Source organism: Salmo trutta, chromosome 9 (assembly GCF_901001165.1).
Source record: "Salmo trutta chromosome 9, fSalTru1.1, whole genome shotgun sequence".
Classification (NCBI taxonomy): domain Eukaryota; kingdom Metazoa; phylum Chordata; class Actinopteri; order Salmoniformes; family Salmonidae; genus Salmo; species Salmo trutta.
The window spans coordinates 43,121,900-43,142,268 of NC_042965.1; the positions used below are offsets into that span (position 1 = coordinate 43,121,900).

The 20,369-nt window shown below is 44.8% G+C and overlaps 3 protein-coding genes across 6 annotated transcripts in view; all 3 read right to left on the reverse strand.

Annotated features, from left to right (window-relative positions):
• The window catches only part of LOC115200607 (BMP-2-inducible protein kinase), an 86,334-nt gene that overhangs the window by 12,228 nt on the left and 53,737 nt on the right, over positions 1–20,369 (reverse strand). The window contains exons 6-15 of one of the 2 annotated variants that reach the window (XM_029763788.1): positions 20,197–20,278; positions 17,515–17,647; positions 16,574–16,677; positions 16,368–16,447; positions 16,004–16,221; positions 15,656–15,795; positions 12,593–12,703; positions 9,375–9,598; positions 8,602–8,780; positions 7,922–8,050 (exon numbers count right to left, since the gene is read on the reverse strand). In XM_029763788.1, coding sequence (XP_029619648.1) covers positions 7,922–8,050; positions 8,602–8,780; positions 9,375–9,598; positions 12,593–12,703; positions 15,656–15,795; positions 16,004–16,221; positions 16,368–16,447; positions 16,574–16,677; positions 17,515–17,647; positions 20,197–20,278 — 1,400 coding nt within the window. Of the gene's footprint in view, positions 1–7,921; positions 8,051–8,601; positions 8,784–9,374; positions 9,599–12,592; positions 12,704–15,655; positions 15,796–16,003; positions 16,222–16,367; positions 16,448–16,573; positions 16,678–17,514; positions 17,648–20,196; positions 20,279–20,369 lie in introns of both variants that reach the window. The other variant, XM_029763787.1, reaches the window with a different exon arrangement.
• Positions 3,902–7,164, reverse strand: LOC115200609 (protein FAM186A). 2 transcript variants are annotated; one of them, XM_029763792.1, is made up of 2 exons: positions 4,930–7,164; positions 3,902–4,893 (listed from the first exon to the last, which is right to left on the reverse strand). In XM_029763792.1, the coding sequence occupies exons 1-2, from the start codon at positions 5,564–5,566 to the stop codon at positions 4,862–4,864; spliced, it is 669 nt and encodes a 222-aa protein (XP_029619652.1). In that variant the 5' UTR covers positions 5,567–7,164; the 3' UTR covers positions 3,902–4,861. The 2 variants fall into 2 exon arrangements, with proteins under 2 accessions (XP_029619652.1, XP_029619653.1); XM_029763793.1 differs by having other exon boundaries at positions 3,902–5,412; positions 5,485–7,125.
• Positions 10,212–12,535, reverse strand: LOC115200608 (sporozoite surface protein 2-like). 2 transcript variants are annotated; one of them, XM_029763790.1, is made up of 2 exons: positions 11,255–12,535; positions 10,212–11,221 (listed from the first exon to the last, which is right to left on the reverse strand). In XM_029763790.1, exons 1-2 carry the CDS (start codon positions 11,353–11,355, stop codon positions 10,537–10,539), a joined length of 786 nt encoding a protein of 261 aa, XP_029619650.1. In that variant the 5' UTR covers positions 11,356–12,535; the 3' UTR covers positions 10,212–10,536. The 2 variants fall into 2 exon arrangements, with proteins under 2 accessions (XP_029619650.1, XP_029619649.1); XM_029763789.1 differs by having other exon boundaries at positions 10,212–10,813; positions 10,847–12,535.

A 20,369-nucleotide genomic window follows, 5' to 3' on the forward strand; every position in this document is an offset into this window, starting at 1 on the left:
TATACATGGTCTGCGGTTGTGCAGCCGGTTGTACATACTGCCAAAGTCTCTAATTATTGCCAAATTCTCTCATTCAATTATTTGGCAACAGCTCTGGTGGACATTCCTGCAGTCAGCATGCCAATTGCACACTCCCTCAAAACTTGAGACATCTGTGGCATTGTGTTGTGTGACAAAACTGCACATTTTAGAGCGGCCTTTAATTGTCCCCAGCACAAGGTGCACCTGTGTAATGATCATGCTATGCCACACCTGTCAGGTGGATGGATAATCTTGGCAAAGAAGAAAATGCTCAGTAACAGTGATGTAAACAAATTTGTGCACAAAATGAGAGAAATTAGCTATTTTTTTTGTGCGTATGGAAAAATGTCTGGCATCTTTTACTTCAGCTCATGAAAAATGGGACCAACACGATGCGACTGACTTTTCACCAAACAAGAGAACCCCCCCCCCCCCCCCCCCCTCCCAACAGTATTACAAATCGGACATCACAGTCCTTTACATTTTCAATCTTTGCTATAATACATCTCACCTAACGATATCTATGACGTAATTAAATGGAATATTTTATTTTTATTAACCTTTATTTTAGCAGGGAAATGCCAGAGACCAAAGCCTCTTTTCCAAGGGAGCCTTAAAAATGTACACAAAGCATACAAAATGTACAACATTTACATTTAATACTATTGTTATAGGATTTAGAGGCCAAAGGAAGGCCACTGGCATTAACCAACTGAAGAAAAAAAAGGAATTTATTGCATTTTATCAAAGGCAATTTGAATGCACAGACATACCGTGACGAGAAGCTGAAAATGTCCCAGTTCTTCCGTGGCATACTCAGACACCCATCGAGCAGGTTTGGGTCGACGTGTACGACAGCGTGTTCCAGTTCCCACCGATATCTAGCAACTTCGCACAGCCCACAACCATCAGCCTTAAAATCAACTCTTTGCGAAGGAGATGTGTCGCGCTGCATGTATCTGGTGTTTCTAATACCTTAATAAAAAAAAAGGTATCTGTGACCAATCAATCCGTAGATAAGGGCTTAATAAATGTATTTCCATTGACTGATTTCCTTATATGAACTGTAAGTCAGGAAAATCTTTTAAAATTGTTACATGTTGCATTTATATTTTTATTCAGTATATAAAATGTTAGAGCCCTTTATACATTTGTTTTGGGATAAACTCCGTAAACGTAATTAGCCTAAACGACACGTGAGTGGAGAAAAGACCGTCTTATTTCAAGCATTTCCCACGTTTCCTTGATAAACTTTGACCTTTTTTGTTTCCCCCCAAAAAGAAGGTGAGAGAGGAGGTGAGCACATCTAATTGAGAAAAGGCCTGGGAGGTGGAGAGGACAGGAAGAAAAGGAGGTAGAGAGGTCTATTAGAATGTAATTATATTTGAAGGTGTACTGGAATTACTCAAAAACACATTTTAAAAAAAGTATATTATATAAAATCTAATTAGCCAAACACAAAATCCACAAATCTAGTAGGGACTGAGGTGAATTTTGGTGAATAGGCTAAATCATAGAAAAAGACAAGTTGTATGGACAGAAACTAAATTCCATGCATTAAGCATGTTACAGTCAGGGGCGCATCTTTCACTGGAATGTGATAGAAAAAGAGGCAACGGTTTGCTTTATGACCATGCGGATGCCTCCGAGCGGCCCGTTTGGAGTGTTTATCAGACCGGATGCATTCATGTCCCCCCCCCCACTTCTAAAACCAAAGTTGCACCCCTGGTTACAGTCATGCATTAAACATATTAGTCATGCAGACATCAGTAAACACAGTTTGATCTTGCAGGACTGTGTTAGGATATTTACAATCAGATTGGATTTAAAAAAGAGACATAACCGCCATGCTACATCTACAACTGATTAAACATCAAAGCTCGGATTTACCTCGTACATGTTCTCCACTCAGAGTTTTTTTTTTAGATAGGCAGAGACAGTGAGCTGCTTATGGTTTAATATCTTATTCACCTGTTTTACCTTTTCAGAAAAGCACAGTCCGGTTTATATAACATGTTGGTTAAGGATTCCCCATACCCAAAGCACAATACTGTATATACAGTGCCTTTGGAAAGTATTAAGACTCCTTGACTTTTACCACATTTTGTTATGTTACAGTCTTATTCTAAAATGTATTAAATAAATTAAAATCCTCAGCAATTTTCACACAATACCCCACTATGACAAAGCAGAAACAGGTTAAGAAGTTATTGCAAATGTATTAAAAAAAACAAAAAAAAAACAGAAATACCTTTTTTACATAAGTATTCAGACCCTTTGCTGAGACTTGAAATTGAGCTCAGGTGCATCCTGTTTCCATTGATCATCCTTGAGATGTTTCTACAACTTGGAGTCCACCTGTGCTAAATTCAATTCATTGGACATGATTTGGAAAGGCACACACCTGTTTATATAAGGTCCCACAGTTGACAGCGCATGTCAGAGCAAAAACATTGCCATGAGGTTTGAAGGAATTGTCCGTAGAGCTCCGAGACAGGATTGTGTCGAGGCACAGATCTGGGGAAGGGTACCAAAACATTTCTGCAGCATTGAAGGTCACCAAGAACACAGTGGCCTCCATCATTCTTAAATGGAAGAAGTTTGGAACCACCAAGACTCTTCCTAGAGCTGGCCGCCCGGCCAAACTGAGTAATCAAGGGAGAAGGGCCTTGGTCAGGGAGGTGACTGACAGAGCTCCACAGTTCCTCTGTGGAGATGAGAGAACCTTCCAGAAGGACAACTATCTCTGCAGCACTCCACCAATCAGGACTTTATGGTAGAGTGGCCAGACGGAAGCCACTCCTCAGTAAAAGGCACATGACAGTCCACTTGGAGTTTTCCAAAAGACACCTAGACTCTCAGACCATGAGAAACAAGATTCTCTGGTCTGATGAAACCAAGATTGAACTCTTTGGTCGAATGTCAAGCGTCACGTCCGTAGGAAACCTGGCACCATCCCTACGGTGAAGCATAGTGGTGGGGATGTTTTTCAGTGGCAGGGACAGGGAGACTAGTCAGGATCGAGGCAAAAATTAACAGAGCAAAATACAGAGAGATCATTGATGAAGTCCTGAGCGCTCTGGAGCAGGTTCTCAGACTGGGGCAAAGGTTCACCTTCCAACAGGACAACGACCCTAACCACACAGCCAAGACACCGCAGGAGTGGCTTCGGGACAAGTCCTTGAGTGGCCCAGCCAGAGCCCGGACTTGAACCCTATCTAACAGCTCTGGAGACCTGAAAATAGCTGTGCAGCGACGCACCCCATCCAACCTGACAGAGCTTGAGAGGATCTGCAAAGAAGAATGGGAGAACCTACCCAAATACAGGTGTGCCAAGCTTGTAGCGTTAAACCCAAGGAGACTCGAGGCTGTAATCACTGCCAAAGGTGCTTTTAACAAAATATTGAGTAAAGGGTCTGAATACTTATGTAAATGTGATCTGTTTTTTATTTTGAATAAATTAGCAAAAAAGTTTCTAAAAACCTGTTTTTGCTTTGTCATTATGGGGTATTGTCTGTAGATTGTCATTTTCCCTCATCAATTTAGTACTTTTTAAGAATCAGGCTGTAACGTAACAATAAAAATGTGGAAAAAGTCAAGGGGTCTGAATGCTTTCCCGAAGGCACTGTATAACATGTTAAGGATTCTCAATACCCAAAGCATAAGTGTTGCTTCAATTCATTATCAGAACAAATGTCTGTCGCTTTTTTTGTTAGTCATTCAGGAGGTGCAGACCCACAAAGACAGCCATGTTAATCTGAGAAACATCTTGGTGTAAAGGTGGGCAGATGATACCACTCAGAAACCTACAAAACACCTCATCGTTTGGCCTCTACTATTGAACAAGCCATCAATAAAACAAACCCCCAAAAAATGTAAATTGCTTTTGAATAATGTTTTTATTTATCACCATTAAGCATTTGTATATTAAAAAAACAAAAAAAAACAAAAAAAATAACATTCACAGTATGATACAATATCATTTACATAGTTGTGTCTGTTAAAAAACAGATTTTTGTTTTATTTTATATACAACTTATGCATCTAGCGCAGTATACTTTCCTTTCCCAGGACAGGCAGCTGCTGGAGTACAGCACAACAAACAACTTGCTTAACCAACAGTTCTGACATTATTACAATAACCGATGCGTTAAGTTTCACAGGAACAAACAGTTGTTATGAACATCTGTATGTTGATGACAGTGTTCTAAGATCACGATGTTTTAAAACAACTAAATATAAAACGATGGAGGTTTGAGGCTGTTTCACCACAGTAACAAAGGACTAGGAAGTGAAACCAATGACCCAAATCAAAGAATTAACATCTGTAAATAAGAACAAAATATATCAAATGTAAACACAACATATTCAATACTGTTTTTGAACGCTGCTGAGAGGTCTTAACCATCCAAACTTTTCACTACCATTTCCTGTTTGTCTTGATCATCAGTGTAATTAATGGCTGAAGTCATTCTTGTAATTAAATGGCTTTTTTCTTCTTTCTTTCTTTCTTTCTTATTGAACAAAACAGATGAAACATTATGGCTGTTGAATCAGAAATCTGTCCACCAATACACTATTTGAACAAGATGTTTCTGAGTATGGCTGTCTTGCATTACAACATGGAAACAATAACACAAGTTAAACTATTAATAAGTGCACAATTATTTATCCAAATAGTCAAGAGTTCAGAGCTCTCAAACTGACAATGAAATGCAACAGAATGAATGGGCTATTGAGGAATCCAGTAATTCCCTTCTCCCTTGTTAATGGTTAAACTTACCTTTGGCAAATAAATTAAATATATGGAGGTGTTATCAAGGAATGCAAGAAGTGCTTATTACTGTATAGGCAAGTGTGCATAACTGAAGCCTGCTGCTGTCAGACCCAGCAGTGGAGACTCCAGGCCTGCTGCTGTCAGACCCAGCAGTGGAGACTCCAGGCCTGCTGCTGTCAGACCCAGCAGTGGAGACTCCAGGCCTGCTGCTGTCAGACCCAGCAGTGGAGACTCCAGGCCTGCTGCTGTCAGACCCAGCAGTGGAGACTCCAGGCCTGCTGCTGTCAGACCCAGCAGTGGAGACTCCAGGCCTGCTGCTGTCAGACCCAGCAGGGGAGACTCCAGGCCTGCTGCTGTCAGACCCAGCAGGGGAGACTCCAGGCCTGCTGCTGGTAGACCCAGCAGTGGAGACTCCAGGCCTGCTGCTGTCAGACCCAGCAGTGGAGACTCCAGGCCTGCTGCTGTCAGACCCAGCAGTGGAGACTCCAGGCCTGCTGCTGTCAGACCCAGCAGTGGAGACTCCAGGCATGCTGCTGGTAGACCCAGCAGTGGAGACTCCAGGCCTGCTGCTGGTAGACCCAGCAGTGGAGACTCCAGGCCTGCTGCTGGTAGACCTAGCAGTGGAGACTCCAGGCATGCTGCTGGTAGACCCAGCAGTGGAGACTCCAGGCCTGCTGCTGGTAGACCTAGCAGTGGCAGCAGGACCAGATGTACTATAGCATACAACCCTACATTACCACCCAAATATAGGTGCAGCTTCATGTGCATCTTAATGATAGCACGTTGGAATGGTTAGTAGATACAAACTTAGAGATGAATTGGTTGGAACATTTGTCAAAAGCCCCTGAAAGTCCTTCAGACTTTGGACAACTAGACTACCCAAAGAAAATATGAAACATAAATTGTCTATGGCACAAATACATGCATAAAATGAGGCTGTTTGAACATTTGTCACCAAATGTTGTCATTTCAACCTTTTGGGATGACTTCAACCATATGTTGGGCTCCATTTCTAGAAGTACTGTCCCTTCTGAGCGTCCTATAACCTAATCAGTGGTCAAGTACTTTCACGCAGTCTTGTTTTGGTTGTTCCTTAGCTCAGCCATACCTTGAACTACAATGTTATACTAAGTTAGTGAGACATGGGATACATATTTCCATATATAGGCAGAACATCTGACTTCTAGTCAGACTTCAGTTTGCTATAAGTTATTATAAATCACTTAACTGAAGTCATTCTGGGATTTCATTGTCATACTCTAGTTAACATATTTTAATATATGGGCACAGCTGACTTATACATCACAAAAAAAAAGTCAATTTAGCTACCAGAAAAAAAGAAAAATGGTGACATTCTTACGATAATTCTTAAGATACATTTTAGTTATACAATTCTTGTAATAATGAATCATTTTGGGGGTGGGCGGCAGCTAGAATAGTTGTCCGTAGTAAAGTGCACAGTACAACCCAAAAGGGACATAACATTTTGGAAAATCTCTTAACAGAAATAAACTTATTACGCCCAAGGTGGGGCTTTTGAAATTTAAGGATACTTATAAATATATCAATATACTAGTTTCAAATGGACTCAATAAAGCAAAATCAAATAAAACATTTTTTTTTTTTACCGATAAACGACCACGCATTCTCTCACTGCTGGTTTGTGACTAAATTATGAATCACTACTGTACTGTCATTGTATCGCTGGAAGATCCACTTACGGCCAAGTTTCAGCCTCCTGGCAGAATTACAATAAAATAATATTATTTATTCATTTTATAGTCATTAATTCTCATCTTTATCAAGAGTGTCAATCATTTGTAAATAGCCCGTCATTGTAAATATTAATTTTTCTTAACTGACTTGCCTAGTTTGGTTAGATTTTTTTTTTAAATATTATAATTTGGGACCCCACTATAGATCATCCTGTTCATTACGGAGATGTGCCGTTTTGTTCTCTGAAGTCTAGCCTGGTAATAGTGACCTATTCCCATTTCAGCATTGAAATCACCAGTTACATCAAAAAGAGTGCAGTTACTCACCAGGGCCTGTAATGTATTTCACAAAGCGTCTCAGAGTAGGAGTGCTGATCTAGGATCAGTTCAGCCTTTCAGATTAATAAATGAATAATGCTATATAGTCATAGGGGACCTGATCCTAGACCAGCTACTCCGACACCACACAGCCTCTGGGGTTTAAGGTTGTTGGGGGGGTAGAACAGTGAGTGTGGTTGGGGGTTTAAGGGGGGGTAGAACAGTGAGTGTGGTTGGGGGTTTAAGGGGGGGGTAGAACAGTGAGTGTGGTTGGGGGTTTAAGGGGGGGTAGAACAGTGAGTGTGGTTGGGGGTTTAAGGGGGGGGTAGAACAGTGAGTGTGGTTGGGGGTTTAAGGGGGGGGTAGAACAGTGAGTGTGGTTGGGGGTTTAAGGGGGGGTAGAACAGTGAGTGTGGTTGGGGGTTTAAGGGGGGGTAGAACAGTGAGTGTGGTTGGGGGTTTAAGGGGGGGTAGAACAGTGAGTGTGGGTGGGGGTTTAAGGGGGGTAGAACAGTGAGTGTGGTTGGGGGTTTAAGGTTGTTGGGGGGGCAGAACAGTGAGTGTGGTTGGGGGTTTAAGGGGGGGTAGAACAGTGAGTGTGGTTGGGGGTTTAAGGGGGGGTAGAACAGTGAGTGTGGGTGGGGGTTTTAAGGGGGGTAGAACAGTGAGTGTGGTTGGGGGTTTAAGGGGGGGTAGAACAGTGAGTGTGGTTGGGGGTTTAAGGGGGGGCAGAACAGTGAGTGTGGTTGGGGGTTTAAGGGGGGGTAGAACAGTGAGTGTGGTTGGGGGTTTAAGGGGGGGTAGAACAGTGAGTGTGGTTGGGGGTTTAAGGGGGGGTAGAACAGTGAGTGTGGTTGGGGGTTTAAGGGGGGGCAGAACAGTGAGTGTGGGTGGGGGTTTTAAGGGGGGGGTAGAACAGTGAGTGTGGTTGGGGGTTTAAGGGGGGGTAGAACAGTGAGTGTGGTTGGGGGTTTAAGGGGGGGGTTTGGCAGGGGGGGAAATGAAGACAGGAGAGTTCCAAACTGAAGTGTTGGGTCCTGTTGGGGCGTGGCGAGACGGGGTTGGGGGAGGGGCCTCCATTAAGACTTGCCTGCGCTAGCCAGGAAGGGGGCGGAGCCAAACAGGTATTCAGGGAGGAGGGGCTTGGCAGTTGCGGCGGAGGTGATTGGCTGCAGCGGTCGCTCTGCCTCCATGCTAGTGGTTCTCTCCACCGGTTTACCTGCTCGGGCAGATAGGGGATCGTTAGACACAGGAAATTCTAATTCAAAAAGGTTTACTAGCCATCAAATTAACATTAGACATAAATAATTGTCTTGGGAATCAGGAGTGCATTTAGTGAAATATAAGAACGTTTGCAGATAGAAAAGAAACAAATCGAGACAGGTTATTAAATATATTGAGTGCAGACATTTTCCCTGTGGGAATCAAACACAGGTGGAACAGTAACCGAAAGGGGACGGTAAAAAGACGGGGCACTTGCTTGGGGACGGTAAAAGACGGGGCACTTGCTGGGGGACGGTAAAAGATGGGGCACTTGCTGGGGGACGGTAAAAGACGGGGCACTTGCTTGGGGACGGTAAAAGACGGGGCACTTGCTGGGGGACGGTAAAAGATGGGGCACTTGCTGGGGGACGGTAAAAGATGGGACACTTGCTGGGGGACGGTAAAAGATGGGGCACTTGCTGGGGGACGGTAAAAGACGGGGCACTTGCTTGGGGACGGTAAAAGATGGGGCACTTGCTGGGGGACGGTAAAAGATGGGGCACTTGCTTGCTCTGAGGAGGTCGAACTCGCGGTCCAGAAGTTCCTCCTCTGTTAGTTTGGAGAAGTTGTCCTCTCCGAAGGGATTCCAGCGGGACATGTCAGGAGGGTGGCTCTGGGGGGTGACCAGGGTCTGGGGGTTGGTACGGGGGGGAGGGGTGGTCACCTTTAGGTCCACCAGAGGGTTTCTACTGGGGAGAGAGGGAGAGAGAGGGAGAGAGAGGGAGAGAGAGGGAGAGAGAGGGAGAGAGGGAGAGAGAGGGAGAGAGAGGGAGAGAGAGAGAGGGAGAGAGAGGGAGAGGAAGAGAGAGGAAGAGAGATGAAGATATGAAGTGGGTCTGGGCAGGCTAATGATCACCATAGACTGAGATGTGTATGATGTGTTGAATTACATGTGGTGTCTGTGTTACTGACAGACATTACAGGCACATAAATATTGGGGCATGAGGTGACTGAGAGGGATGTTACCTGGTGTATAGAGCCTCAACAGGTGAAGGTGTTACCTGGTGTATAGAGCCTCAACAGGTGAAGGTGTTACCTGGTGTATAGAGCCTCAACAGGTGAAGGTGTTACCTGGTGTATAGAGCCTCAACAGGTGAGGTGTTACCTGGTGTATAGAGCCTCAACAGGTGAAGGTGTTACCTGGTGTATAGAGCCTCAACAGGTGAAGGTGTTACCTGGTGTATAGAGCCTCAACAGGTGAAGGTGTTACCTGGTGTATAGAGCCTCAACAGGTGAAGGTGTTACCTGGTGTATAGAGCCTCAACAGGGGAAGGTGTTACCTGGTGTATAGAGCCTCAACAGGGGAAGGTGTTACATTTCCAGCACCAGCCCCGATCGCCACGACCCCAGGGCTGACCCCAGATCCAGCCGGGTTAAAAGAGCCCAAAGGAAGTTGGAACTCTAGCGGGGAGGTCACAGTGGGCTGCTGGGTAGAATGCTGTTGATGGACTTGTAGTTGCTGAAGTTGATGTTGCTGTGCAAAGGCCTGGTGGTACTGGTGCATCTGACAGGGGAGGGGAACGAGGTAACAGTGACATGATACAGACGCTGAATGAATCTGTGATGGACAGGACCAGACAATACGACTGACAGTCATAGAGACCTATATTAAAAAAGGTTGATTATGGCTCGACAGTGACGAAACTCAAAATGTAAGGATAAGTGACATTTCCTAAAACACTCACTTTCCTAAAGTGACTACAACGGACGAGAGAGAGAGAGAGAGAGCCTGATTTCCTCTGTGTAATTGCTTCATATGTCACAATTTAACACCGTCACACACACAGCGAACCGGTGGAGTTTACCCCCCCCCCCCTCCTCTTCTCCCCTGATAACTGTGTGGACGGAGCAGATTGCTGCTGAAATTAAAACAGATGGTGACCATTCGATGGAAAACAAGCTAAAAACGACTCTGCCTTTACAGTACGTATTTGGATGACTGGTGTTGGCGACGGTTGTCACAGAGGGGTACGTAAATATGAGGGGTAGGAGATTTTTGGATGAAGTCACTGCTCTGCACCCCATACGTTTGGCAGAGGTCTGTTCAGCGAGGGAGATGCCAGTGAGTGTTTGGAGAAGGAACTTTAAAAAAAACTTTTTTTAAATATATATATATATTTTTTTAAAAAGAGGCCATTTTTTGGGATATATTTGACACAGAATGAAATAGCCAGCTGTTTCCAGCATCCTGTCACACTGTGCATGTTCTTGCACTCCTAAACAAGAGAGTTTCGCTGCTTCCCTCTACTGAACGTTATCTCGTCTATGTCCAACGTATAATATAGTTTCAGCCAGGTACATTTATATCTTATTGGCTGTCGTTTCTGCATCAAATAAAACTGGGCGAGGTTTCAGTGTGTGGTAATCCATCTTTTATTTTTATACCCTGCAGTTCTTCTGCAGCTTACTGGATTTGTGTTCACCACGTCTAAACTACAGCTCTTACCGTGGCTGAGTAGTGGGCCTGTTCCTGGGCCTGTTGTTGACGTTACATGGCTGAGTAGTGGGCCTGTTGTTGATGTTACATGGCTGAGTAGTGGGCCTGTTGTTGATGTTACATGGCTGAGTAGTGGGCCTGTTGTTGATGTTACATGGCTGAGTAGTGGGCCTGTTGTTGATGTTACATGGCTGAGTAGTGGGCCTGTTCCTGGGCCTGTTGTTGATGTTACATGGCTGAGTAGTGGGCCTGTTGTTGATGTTACATGGCTGAGTAGTGGGCCTGTTGTTGATGTTACATGGCTGAGTAGTGGGCCTGTTCCTGGGCCTGTTGTTGACGTTACATGGCTGAGTAGTGGGCCTGTTGTTGACGTTACATGGCTGAGTAGTGGGCCTGTTGTTGACGTTACATGGCTGAGTAGTGGGCCTGTTGTTGACGTTACATGGCTGAGTAGTGGGCCTGTTGTTGACGTTACATGGCTGAGTAGTGGGCCTGTTGTTGACGTTACATGGCTGAGTAGTGGGCCTGTTGTTGACGTTACATGGCTGAGTAGTGGGCCTGTTGTTGACGTTACATGGCTGAGTAGTGGGCCTGTTGTTGATGTTACATGGCTGAGTAGTGGGCCTGTTGTTGATGTTACATGGCTGAGTAGTGGGCCTGTTGTTGATGTTACATGGCTGAGTAGTGGGCCTGTTGTTGATGTTACATGGCTGAGTAGTGGGCCTGTTCCTGGGCCTGTTGTTGACGTTACATGGCTGAGTAGTGGGCCTGTTGTTGACGTTACGTGGCTGAGTAGTGGGCCTGTTCCTGGGCCTGATATCCATCTATCACTTTAATGAAAACTCTAAAAACCTAACTTAAATTACAAATTGCAATGAAAATAGGTGGTGGTCAGCTAGCTAGAAGGGTGTCTTTAGTGGCAAAACCTACTGTTATTTTCCAGGCCATTTAAACGCTGAGCTCCAGGTGATTAAATCCCAAAGCAGTCATTCCACCATTCATTCTGTCCACAGATGAACCCATCATTCCAGTAATAACATCATTTTGCTATTTCCTTTTGGGAAAACATCCCTCCATTTTACTATGATGATGTCTTACAAGGTTCCTGAACCTCCCTATTTGTAAAATGTCAACCGATATCACCCTACAAATAAATACTTTACCCAAGAGTATAATATTTCCATTGTGGTTTTTCAAACATTCCTGGACCCGACTCCAAAAGCGCGCCAATGATAAAACAGCACCAGAAACAATGTTCTATGGATTATGACTGATCAATGCCCCAAATATATATATAGAGCTTTCTTTTTGTAGCAAGTATCTTATATAAATAGCTTACATTGAACTGAATCGGATTGACTACATTGAACTGAACATATTGACTATAATGGAGTTTAACCATATTATATACTGTAATATTAGATAGGCCTTATCTGGGAGGATGAAATGTGAAATTGTAGTCCAACTCCGTATGACTTTAAAAAAAACAGGGATCCATTGTTAATCCACCAAGGTTTTAATTAGAAAGAAAAAGGCAAAGAGCCCATTTTTAAACATAGGCTGGGTCTCTCTTAGTAGCTCGATAGAAAACCTGTTTGGATTTAGATCAAATCTCAGTCCAATGGAAGGGCTTTAAGAGAGGTTTAATTAAATGGCTTAATATTTCATTATTTTAACCGTCCAAACTCATGTTCGTTACATAAATATGCTTGTTTAACTTTATCTGGTTAGCCATTCCAAAAACAGTGAAATATTTTTATTTATTTTTTCACGATTTTCGTGAGTCGGTAGAACCATGAATACATATTTGACCTGTGATGTCACTAGAGAATTAAAGGCTGATCTTCCTGGAAATGGACAGGTGTTTTCCCTCTCCAAGGTTTCAAGATTACGCAACTTCTCCGGGATATGTACACCAAAGCACATCGACTTCACCATTCATCCATTTAAATCATCTGTGTGTGTGTGTGTGTGTGTGTGTGTGTGTGTGTGTGTGTGTGTGTGTGTGTGTGTGTGTGTCTTACCATGGCTGCGTAGTGGGCTTGTGTGTGTGAGTCTTACCATTGCTACGTAGTGGGCCTGGGCCTGTTGTTGCTGATACATGGGCTGTATCAGCATCTGCTGCTGAAGGGCCTGCTGCTGAAGGGCCTGCTGCTGAAGGGCCTGCTGGTACTGAGAGGAGAGGCAGACCATCTCAGATTGCTATCGATTATTTACAGACCATCTCAGATTGCCATCGATTATTTACAGACCATCTCAGATTGCTATCGATTATCTACAGACCATCTCAGATTGCTATCGATTATCTACAGACCATCTCAGATTGCTATCGATTATCTACAGACCATCTCAGATTGCTATCGATTATCTACAAACCATCTCAGATTGCCATCGATTATTTACAGACCATCTCAGATTGCCATCGATTATTTACAGACCATCTCAGATTGCTATCGATTATTTACAGACCATCTCAGATTGCCATCGATTATTTACAGACCATCTCAGATTGCTATCGATTATCTACAGACCATCTCAGATTGCTATCGATTATCTACAGACCATCTCAGATTGCCATCGATTATTTACAGACCATCTCAGATTGCCATCGATTATTTACAGACCATCTCAGATTGCTATCGATTATCTACAGACCATCTCAGATTGCTATCGATTATCTACAGACCATCTCAGATTGCCATCGATTATTTACAGACCATCTCAGATTGCCATCGATTATTTACAGACCATCTCAGATTGCTATCGATTATTTACAGACCGATTGATGGGTAGATCATTATGTACAGTCGTTGACAACCAGACAATCTGTCACCTATCAGACTAGACTGGTATTGAAAATAGTAGAGTTGTGTTCAATAAGGAGAGAAGAGTAGTGCAGGGGGCAGGGTTGTGTTCAATAAGGAGATGAGAGTAGTGCAGGGGGCAGGGTTGTGTTCAATAAGGAGAGAAGAGTAGTGCAGGGGGCAGGGTTGTGTTCAATAAGGAGAGAAGAGCAGTGCAGGGGGCAGGCTTGTGTTCAATAAGGAGAGAAGAAGTACCTTTAATATACCCCTGGTGTCAGACAGCGTGAGGGTTTCTCAGCAGTACCTTTAATATACCCCTGGTGTCAGACAGCGTGAGGGTTTATCAACAGTACCTTTAATATACCCCTGGTGTCAGACAGCGTGAGGGTTTATCAACAGTACCTTTAATATACCCCTGGTGTCAGACAGCGTGAGGGTTTATCAGCAGTATACCCCTGGTGTCAGACAGCGTGAGGGTTTATCAGCAGTATACCCCTGGTGTCAGACAGCGTGAGGGTCTATCAGCAGTATACCCCTGGTGTCAGACAGCGTGAGGGTTTATCAGCAGTACCTTTAATATACCCCTGGTGTCAGACAGCGTGAGGGTCTATCAGCAGTACCTTTAATATACCCCTGTTGTCAGACAGCGTGAGGGTCTATCAACAGTACCTTTAATATACCCCTGGTGTCAGACAGCGTGAGGGTTTATCAGCAGTATACCCCTGGTGTCAGACAGCGTGAGGGTTTATCAGCAGTACCTTTAATATACCCCTGGTGTCAGACAGCGTGAGGGTCTATCAGCAGTACCTTTAATATACCCCTGGTGTCAGACAGCGTGAGGGTCTATCAACAGTACCTTTAATATACCCCTGGTGTCAGACAGCGTGAGGGTTTATCAGCAGTATACCCCTGGTGTCAGACAGCGTGAGGGTTTATCAGCAGTACCTTTAATATACCCCTGGTGTCAGACAGCGTGAGGGTCTTTCAGCAGTACCTTTAATATACCCCTGGTGTCAGACAGCGTGAGGGTCTATCAACAGTACCTTTAATATACCCCTGGTGTCAGACAGCGTGAGGGTTTCTCAGCAGTATACCCCTGGTGTCAGACAGCGTGAGGGTCTATCAACAGTACCTTTAATATACCCCTGGTGTCAGACAGTGTGAGGGTTTATCAGCAGTATACCCCTGGTGTCAGACAGCGTGAGGGTTTATCAGCAGTACCTTTAATATACCCCTGGTGTCAGACAGCGTGAGGGTCTATCAACAGTACCTTTAATATACCCCTGGTGTCAGACAGCGTGAGGGTCTATCAACAGTACCTTTAATATACCCCTGGTGTCAGACAGCGTGAGGGTCTATTAGCAGTATACCCCTGGTGTCAGACAGCGTGAGGGTTTATCAGCAGTACCTTTAATATACCCCTGGTGTCAGACAGCGTGAGGGTCTATCAGCAGTATACCCCTGGTGTCAGACAGCGTGAGGGTTTATCAGCAGTACCTTTAATATACCCCTGGTGTCAGACAGCGTGAGGGTCTATCAGCAGTACCTTTAATATACCCCTGGTGTCAGACAGCGTGAGGGTCTATCAACAGTACCTTTAATATACCCCTGGTGTCAGACAGCGTGAGGGTTTCTCAGCAGTATACCCCTGGTGTCAGACAGCGTGAGGGTTTATCAACAGTACCTTTAATATACCCCTGGTGTCAGACAGCGTGAGGGTTTATCAGCAGTATACCCCTGGTGTCAGACAGCGTGAGGGTTTCTCAGCAGTATACCCCTGGTGTCAGACAGCGTGAGGGTTTATCAGCAGTATACCCCTGGTGTCAGACAGCGTGAGGGTTTATCAGCAGTACCTTTAATATACCCCTGGTGTCAGACAGCGTGAGGGTCTATCAGCAGTATACCCCTGGTGTCAGACAGCGTGAGGGTTTATCAGCAGTATACCCCTGGTGTCAGACAGCGTGAGGGTCTATCAGCAGTATACCCCTGGTGTCAGACAGCGTGAGGGTTTCTCAGCAGTATACCCCTGGTGTCAGACAGCGTGAGGGTTTATCAGCAGTATACCCCTGGTGTCAGACAGCGTGAGGGTTTATCAGCAGTACCTTTAATATACCCCTGGTGTCAGACAGCGTGAGGGTCTATCAGCAGTATACCCCTGGTGTCAGACAGCGTGAGGGTTTATCAGCAGTATACCCCTGGTGTCAGACAGCGTGAGGGTCTATCAACAGTACCTTTAATATACCCCTGGTGTCAGACAGAGTGAGGGTTTCTCAGCAGTATACCCCTGGTGTCAGACAGCGTGAGGGTTTCTCAGCAGTACCTGAAGGTATTGGAGCTGCTGTGGATGGACAGGATGGAGTTGTTGTTGCAGACGAAGGTCTCCAGGTTGCAGCTGCTGGAGGACCCTGTTGGCTGTCTGGGGCTGTGGAGCAACCGGCTGGCTGTTACCAGGTGTTGGAGCTGTGATACAAGAGGAGAGGAGATCATTTATTGTCTATTTAATGAGAATGTGTCTTCTGCCGATACAAACCCTCTCAGATAAACCCGTTGAAATGCACAGGGTCCGCCACGGAGCAGTGCCCCCTGGGGGATAGCCGCTTAGGGGGTTCAGTGTCTCGCTCAAGGGCACAATGGCAGATAAACACACACAGTATTTTTGCATTCTCACCTTTCTGCCCATTGCTGACGGCTACAGAAGGCACAGCTGTAGGGGTGATGGGCGTGGCGGTGATAGGCGTGGCAGCGGCGGGCGTGGCAGCGACGGGCACAGCTATAGGGGTGACAGCTGTGTTGGCTACAGGGATGGGCATCACGTTACTGTTGGCAGCCTTGGGTCTCTGTCTCGGAGCGATGGAAGTAGCTGTCGGGCCTGCGGACTCCGTGATTCTGGAATAGTAGGGAACAACCAGAACAGTGGAAACTTCATTAAAGTTTATTTATACATTCTCATTGGGAGATGAAATCTATTTTTACAAGAGACTAGACTCGTATTCTTTCACGAATATCCACAGCACAGTGATATGCGACTGTACCTGGCTTTTGTCATGCTCTTCCTAGCAGCAACCTCGCTGGCTGTGAGTGGCTCAGGGAGTGACGTGGGGAGAGGGGAGCTCTGCAGAGGGGCCGATACAACCGTCACTGTTGCTGGGTATATAGAAACCCAACTTCTCCATACACTGATCTTCATTTCACTTATAATACAAAACACATCCGTCACAATCAATGAACAGTGACTTACAAAGAGATTTGCCACCGGACACTCCTTTCCAGCTAACTTGAAGGCAAAGTAGGAGACTTGATAGATATCTGGTCTCTTCTCATGGTCAGCCTCAAGCATATATCCTGGAGAAGACATGGAAGAAGAGGGGACACATAGTTTAATATGGAGAAGAGGGGACATATAGTTTCATATAGAGAAGAGGGGACATATAGTTTCATATGGAGAAGAGGGGACATATAGTTTCATATGGAGAAGAGGGGACATATAGTTTAATATGGAGAAGAGGGGACATATAGTTTAATATGGAGAAGAGGGGACATATAGTTTAATATGGAGAAGAGGGGACATATAGTTTAATATGGAGAAGAGGGGACATATAGTTTAATAGACCCTGGAGAAGAGGGGACATATAGTTTAATAGACCCTGGAGAAGAGGGGACATATAGTTTAATAGACCCTGGAGAAGAGGGGACATATAGTTTAATAGACCCTGGAGAAGAGGGGACATATAGTTTAATAGACCCTGGAGAAGAGGGGACATATAGTTTAATACACATTACTTTATAGTATCCCAGACAAATCCGAGAAACCCCACTTTCCATAAGAGAAGGCGTGTATACTTTTACACAGGTTTAAAATATAAATAAGTGAATTGTGTATGAAAAATCTATTTATTACTTCGCTATAATACATTTTTCACCCTGGTAGAATGCATTAAATGTCAACCTCACATTTGACCACAAGGTGGAGCTATTGGATAATATTTGTATTAAAAGGCCTACAGTGGGCGTGAAAACAATGAATGGGGTAGTTTGATTTGGGCAAATGAATTGGAAAGTTAAATGTTTACACATCAGAAATATATTCACATGACAACGTTCAATGTGGTTTAATTGTTCTATGTATGGACAGCTTTGTGGTGAGTGTGGTGCTGAGGAACAAGGCCGAGTTGTACTCACTGATTAAGCAGTGTAACTTGAAGGAGAATTTGGAATTGTCAGGAACGATAAAGGTTCCGTCACATATGGCGACTTGACTCTCCCCGAACGGGAGCGAGAAGAAACACAGCTTGTACAACAAGCAACCAAGAGCCTGAAACACAGAAACACACAGCTTGTACAACAAGCAACCAAGAGCCTGAAACACAGAAACACACAGCTTGTTCAACAAGCAACCAAGAGCCTGAAACACAGAAACACACAGCTTGTACAACAAGCAACCAAGAGCCTGAAACACAGAAACACAGCTTGTACAACAAGCAACCAAGAGCCTGAAACACAGAAACACACAGCTTGTACAACAAGCAACCAAGAGCCTGAAACACAGAAACACACAGCTTGTTCAACAAGCAACCAAGAGCCTGAAACACAGAAACACACAGCTTGTTCAACAAGCAACCAAGAGCCTGAAACACAGAAACACACAGCTTGTACAACAAGCAACCAAGAGCCTGAAACACAGAAACACACAGCTTGTACAACAAGCAACCAAGAGCCTGAAACACAGAAACACACAGCTTGTACAACAAGCAACCAAGAGCCTGAAACACAGAAACACACAGCTTGTACAACAAGCAACCAAGAGCCTGAAACACAGAAACACAGCTTGTACAACAAGCAACCAAGAGCCTGAAACACAGAAACACACAGCTTGTTCAACAACCAACCAAGAGCCTGAAACACAGAAACACACAGCTTGTTCAACAACCAACCAAGAGCCTGAAACACAGAAACACACAGCTTGTTCAACAACCAACCAAGAGCCTGAAACACAGAAACACACAGCTTGTACAACAAGCAACCAAGAGCCTGAAACACAGAAACACAGCTTGTACAACAAGCAACCAAGAGCCTGAAACACAGAAACACACAGCTTGTTCAACAACCAACCAAGAGCCTGAAACACAGAAACACACAGCTTGTTCAACAACCAACCAAGAGCCTGAAACACAGAAACACACAGCTTGTTCAACAACCAACCAAGAGCCTGAAACACAGAAACACACAGCTTGTTCAACAACCAACCAAGAGCCTGAAACACAGAAACACACAGCTTGTTCAACAACCAACCAAGAGCCTGAAACACAGAAACACAGCTTGTACAACAAGCAACCAAGAGCCTGAAACACAGAAACACACAGCTTGTACAACAAGCAACCAAGAGCCTGAAACACAGAAACACACAGCTTGTACAACAAGCAACCAAGAGCCTGAAACACAGAAACACACAGCTTGTACAACAAGCAACCAAGAGCCTGAAACACAGAAACACACAGCTTGTTCAACAAGCAACCAAGAGCCTGAAACAGAAACACACAGCTTGTTCAACAACCAACCAAGAGCCTGAAACACAGAAACACACAGCTTGTTCAACAACCAACCAAGAGCCTGAAACACAGAAACACACAGCTTGTTCAACAACCAACCAAGAGCCTGAAACACAGAAACACACAGCTTGTTCAACAACCAACCAAGAGCCTGAAACACAGAAACACACAGCTTGTTCAACAAGCAACCAAGAGCCTGAAACACAGAAACACACAGCTTGTTCAACAACCAACCAAGAGCCTGAAACACAGAAACACACAGCTTGTTCAACAACCAACCAAGAGCCTGAAACACAGAAACACACAGCTTGTTCAACAAGCAACCAAGAGCCTGAAACACAGAAACACACAGCTTGTACAACATGATATATGATAATAAACCATATTACAATACATGCCTATATACAGTATGTTGTATAACATGGACTGCTCTCACCTCTGTCAGACAAATGAAGACAGTATTTTTCTCCATTCAGTTTCTCCACACCTATAATAAACCCCCCCCCCCCCCCCCAAACCGAGATTCGTCTGTCGGACTGTCAGATGGTGTAGCGTGATTCATCACTCCAGAGAACGTGTTTCCACTGCTCCAGAGTCCAATGGCGGCGAGCGTTACACCACTCCAGCCGACGTGTGGCATTGCGCATGTTGATCTTAGGCTCGTGTGCAGCTGCTCGGCCATGGAAAACCATTTCATGAAGCTCCCGATGAACAGTTCTTGTGCTGACGTTACTTCCAGAGGCAGTTTGGAACTCAGTAGTGAGTGTTGCAACCGAGGACAGATTATTTTTACACGCTACGTTCTGTGAGCTTGTGTGGCCTACCACTTGGCAGATGAGCCGTTGTTGCTCCTGGACGTTTCCACTTCACAATAGCAGCACCGACAGTTGACCGGGGCAGCTGTAGCAGGGCAGACATTTGACGAACAGACTTGTTGAAAGTCACGGAGCTCTTCAGTAAAGCCATTTTACTGCCAATGTTTTTGTCTATGGAGATTGCATGGCTGTGTGCTGTATTGTATACACCTGTCAGCAACGAGTGTGGCTGAAATAGCCGAATCCGCTAATTTGAAGGGGTGTCCACAGTTTTGGCCATGTCGTGAACATTCACGACACACACACACACACACACACACACTTAACGCTCTTCTGTTACTGACTGGCTAGAGTCCACACACACCTCCGCGTATGTACACACACGTTTCTGCACACACACCTATGTTTCTGTACACACACACACACACACACACACACACACACACCACTATGTTTCTGCACACACCCCCCTATGTTTCTGTACACACACACCCCCTTACCCATATATCAGCCTTGGTGGTAATGGCCTTCCCTGCGTAGACGTTAATCATCTCTGGAGCTCGATAAGACAGGGTCGTGTACCTGCACACACACACACACACACACACACACACACACACACACACACAGTAAGTGCTCAGCGTCAAAAGTAATATGCGTTTCAGTTCTGGTG